General features: G+C 35.9%; 1 protein-coding gene across 1 annotated transcript; it reads left to right on the top strand.

Annotated features, from left to right (window-relative positions):
• Window positions 1-345: 345 nt before the first annotated feature.
• LOC123218724 (trihelix transcription factor ASIL1-like) lies at window positions 346-2,545 on the top strand. The gene is made up of 2 exons (XM_044640308.1): window positions 346-502; window positions 820-2,545. Exon 2 carries the CDS (start codon window positions 1,162-1,164, stop codon window positions 2,365-2,367), a length of 1,206 nt encoding a protein of 401 aa, XP_044496243.1. The 5' UTR covers window positions 346-502; window positions 820-1,161; the 3' UTR covers window positions 2,368-2,545.
• Window positions 2,546-3,783: the final 1,238 nt, after the last annotated feature.

Raw genomic sequence — 3,783 nt, forward strand, 5'->3', positions numbered from 1 at the left:
AATAAAACTGGAACTAGAATGTGTATTCAAATGTTGAAAATTATTCTAACACTTATTTATATATGAATAATTTCGTTCAAATCTAATGTGATGGTCATTTCCATATAACCCTCAAGAGAGTTGATTGATTACTGTACACCCCGCTGGTAGGGTATTTTAATTAATTTTCTTAAAATAAATAACTTCAATGATTCACTTTGACTCCGTAGACAAGGCCCAAGCGGCCCAATTCAAAGCCCATTGGAAGTCGGTGTTCCTTACCCACTGAACACCTGGGGCGTACATTAGCAGCAATCTCCTTTAGACCAATATGTACTTTTAAACTCGCTCTCAACAATTTTTTTTTTTAATTTTCTATTTTTATCAGCATTTGTTTTCATTTTCTCAGTAAGTTGTTTCTTTTTTTTTTTTTTTTTTTAGTATTTTTCTCTAAATTTTCAGAGAAACTTGAATTGGGGTTTGGTATGCACGAAAAATATTTCAAATTTTGAGCAAGTTTGAGGTAAGAATTTGTGGGTTTTATTTTTCACTTGACTTTATAATCTGATTTTTAACTTGGGTGTTCTTCTTTTCATCTTGCTGAGTTTGTCGTCAATTCTTGGTTTGTTTTAATGATTATTACTGTGTTTTGATTATGTGGAGAAAGAGGTTGAATTTTGAGGTCAAAGAAATCGTACGTCTTAGATTTTTTTTTTTTTCTTCCATTTGATTATTGAAAAGAAACGGAACTTTTTGATGTTATAGGGAAATAAATTAGATTTTTCTTAACGTAAAGATTGATGGATTTTGTTGTTTTTGGTTGATGGTTGTATTAAACAGGAAAGTTTGGTGATCTGGAATGTTTCTCACTAATAGAGGTTCAAGGGTTTGTGTTGATTCAGGTCTTTATTCATACTATGAATAATAACGGTTAGCAGTTGTTGAAGTTAGAAATCAGAGTATTCTTGGTTGGAAGAATGCTGGGATTGATTCCTTTTTATGTTGGATTCAATGTAATTGAATACATTGGTGAGTTGGAACTGGTGGTTATGGTTCTGAGTAGTAATACCTTGTTGGGGTTTCATTGTTTTGCTCGGTGACTTGTGTTTCAAAATAGGAAAGTATTCTACTTTCAGACATTTTTCATTGTTTTGTTTTGGTTGAACCCAAGTTTTGCTTAAAATGGATGACACTGAGGATGATGCAAGGTATCCGCCAAATGCCTATGGTGCCAATCAGCAGCAGGGTTATGCTTCATCACATCGCCAAAAGCTCCCTATTCGGGGTGTGCCTTATTCTGAGGAAGTTGGCAATCAATATGTTGATGATGACGATGAGGATGAGGATGTTGTGGATGATGAAGAAGATGAAACTGAATTCGGAGAGGAAGAAGGAAACAATAATCAAAACAATGGCATTGTTCAGTATGCAGGAAAAGATGTGGATGAAGATGAAAATGATGAGGAGGACGTTGATGATCATGATAATGATGATGAGTATAATGCAGATGAAGATGGTAGTAAGCAAAAAATTTTGGCTTGGAAGCCAGATGATGATGATATAGAAAGGCACCCAAAAAAGAGAAAGTTGAAGAGTTTGATTTCAAGTTATGAATTTGCTCCTCGAGTGCCAGCTCCGGTTGTGGCTCCATCTGCATTGAGGCCATCAACTGGAGGACGGAATTCACTTACGGATTGGAATGAGCAAGAGACATTTGTTTTATTAGATGCTTGGGGTGACCGGTTTCTGCAGCGTGGGAGGAAGAGTCTTCGATCTGAAGAATGGCAAGAAGTTGCAGATAAGGTATCAGAGGTGTCGAAGATTGAAAGGACAGACACTCAATGTAGGAATCGATTGGATACTTTGAAGAAAAAATATAAGAAGGAGAAGCATAGGATGGCAGAGACAGGTGACACCAGTAGCAAATGGGTTTATTTCAAGAAAATGGATATGTTAATGTCTTCGCTTCAGCAGCAAGGTGGACTCTCTTGTGGTTTGGACTCAGGAGAGTATGTCTTTATGAACCCCAAGGTTTATTTGAACCGTGCCAATGGCTTGGATGAGATGAGAGATAGTCCTGCTAATTCGGAATCCACTAATGGCGAGGAGGATGATTCAGATGGACTTCCTCCCAAGAAAAGGAGAACTGGAAGGGAATCTAATGACAGGTGTTCAATTAGATTGCTTGCAGATTCTATTCATAAATTTAGTGAGATATACGAGAAGATTGAATATAGTAAGAGGCAACAAATGCTGGAACTAGAAAAGATGAGGATGGATTTCCATAGGGACTTGGAAATGCAGAAGAGGCAGATCATGGAGAGAGCACAAGCTGAGATTGCAAAAATACGTCGAGGTATTGATGTTGAGAATGATGTCAATGGGTAATGAATCTAGAACTGCTTACCTTTCTGTGGTGTTAATTGGCATATTAAATGATAGCTGCTGTTGTAAATTGTTGGGGGCCTTTAACCCACTTCTGCTTTAAATTGTGAGACAATAATAATGCTGGAATGTTGTATCAGTTACACTTGAAGAAATATCATGAACTATATCATTGGTGTCATTTTTTTCCTATTTTTCTCACTTGTTGATATGTATGCATGTTTTGCCATTAGCCTATTGCCGTTGTTTGCTGTAACCAAATTGTGTAGTTTCATCTGTAAATACGTTATTTGGAATGTTTCTTCAGAAGATAATGACGAATTAACTTTGTTTCTTCCTCCAAACCTCATTCTCCTTATGTTCTAACCAATGACTTATTATTTCATGATACTTGGTTCATAGAAAGCCTTTTGCCAAGTTCACACCTAGAGACAGTACTGTGCCAAAATTTGTGGGAATATAATATACTTTAGTAAGTATTGTTTGGAGGTGTACCCCCAAATTTTGGAGGAATGTACTTTAGTAAGATTTGTTTAGAGATGTAGCAAGTATCTCCCTGGTTTCTTGCACCCAATTTACAGGTTAATTTGACAGTAAAATTAAAACCACTTAAAGTGGTTTCATGAGGTAACAGACAAACAAAACAAGATGCCCTTTGAAGCTCGAAAATGTAAATGGTGCATTTCATTTCATTGGTATAAATCATGAGCAATGTTTTGAAACCCAAATTGGACCAGCCAGTTTAACTGGCTTGATTGAGACCTGTCAATGGCTATGATTCCAAGTGATGGTTTAATGGCCAGTAGTCATTAGGCCGCATTGTAATATGGTTTAATCTAGAAACTTGTGTCTATTCATAGATGAATCACCAATTGATAAGGGGAATGAGTCGCCAGAAAAGTTAAAATCAACATTAAAAATGAATTAAATGATGAAATCAACATTAAAAATGATAAGATTGACGCAATAAATGATTAAATCAATGGAGGAGATGAAAATGACCACTTCATTGCTGGAAGGAGTTGGCAATGTGGAGCAGAAAAACCAGAGGAACCAATGTGCTGGAAGGAGTGGTTTTTACACACAAGGGAAACTTTTACATTGGTCCCTACACAAAATAAAATTGATAAAATCATTTTTAAATACATGTCAATTTAACTCTGAACATAACCCAAAAAAAAAAACCTAAACAGCTCATCTGAGTGCCGATCGACTTGAGCAAACCCCTAGTCAACATCTAGCATGGATATGAAAACCATGATGATGATAATCATTACAGCTGTGGAGTCAATGAAGGAAAAAAATATTTTTTGTTCAATTTTTCTTAAAAAATTGTTTTGGAATTCCCTTGACAGTAACTCGATAAGTTTTCCCACACCAAAGAAATGGTATCTGAACATCTAGATAGCTATTCCAATA

The sequence above is a fragment of the Mangifera indica genome, chromosome 6, assembly GCF_011075055.1.
Source record: "Mangifera indica cultivar Alphonso chromosome 6, CATAS_Mindica_2.1, whole genome shotgun sequence".
In the NCBI taxonomy this organism is placed as follows: domain Eukaryota; kingdom Viridiplantae; phylum Streptophyta; class Magnoliopsida; order Sapindales; family Anacardiaceae; genus Mangifera; species Mangifera indica.

Bases quoted from the DNA above. Each gene is read 5' to 3' on its own strand.
- LOC123218724 (XM_044640308.1), top strand. From the start codon at position 1,162: ATGGATGACACTGAGGATGATGCAAGGTATCCGCCAAATGCCTATGGT.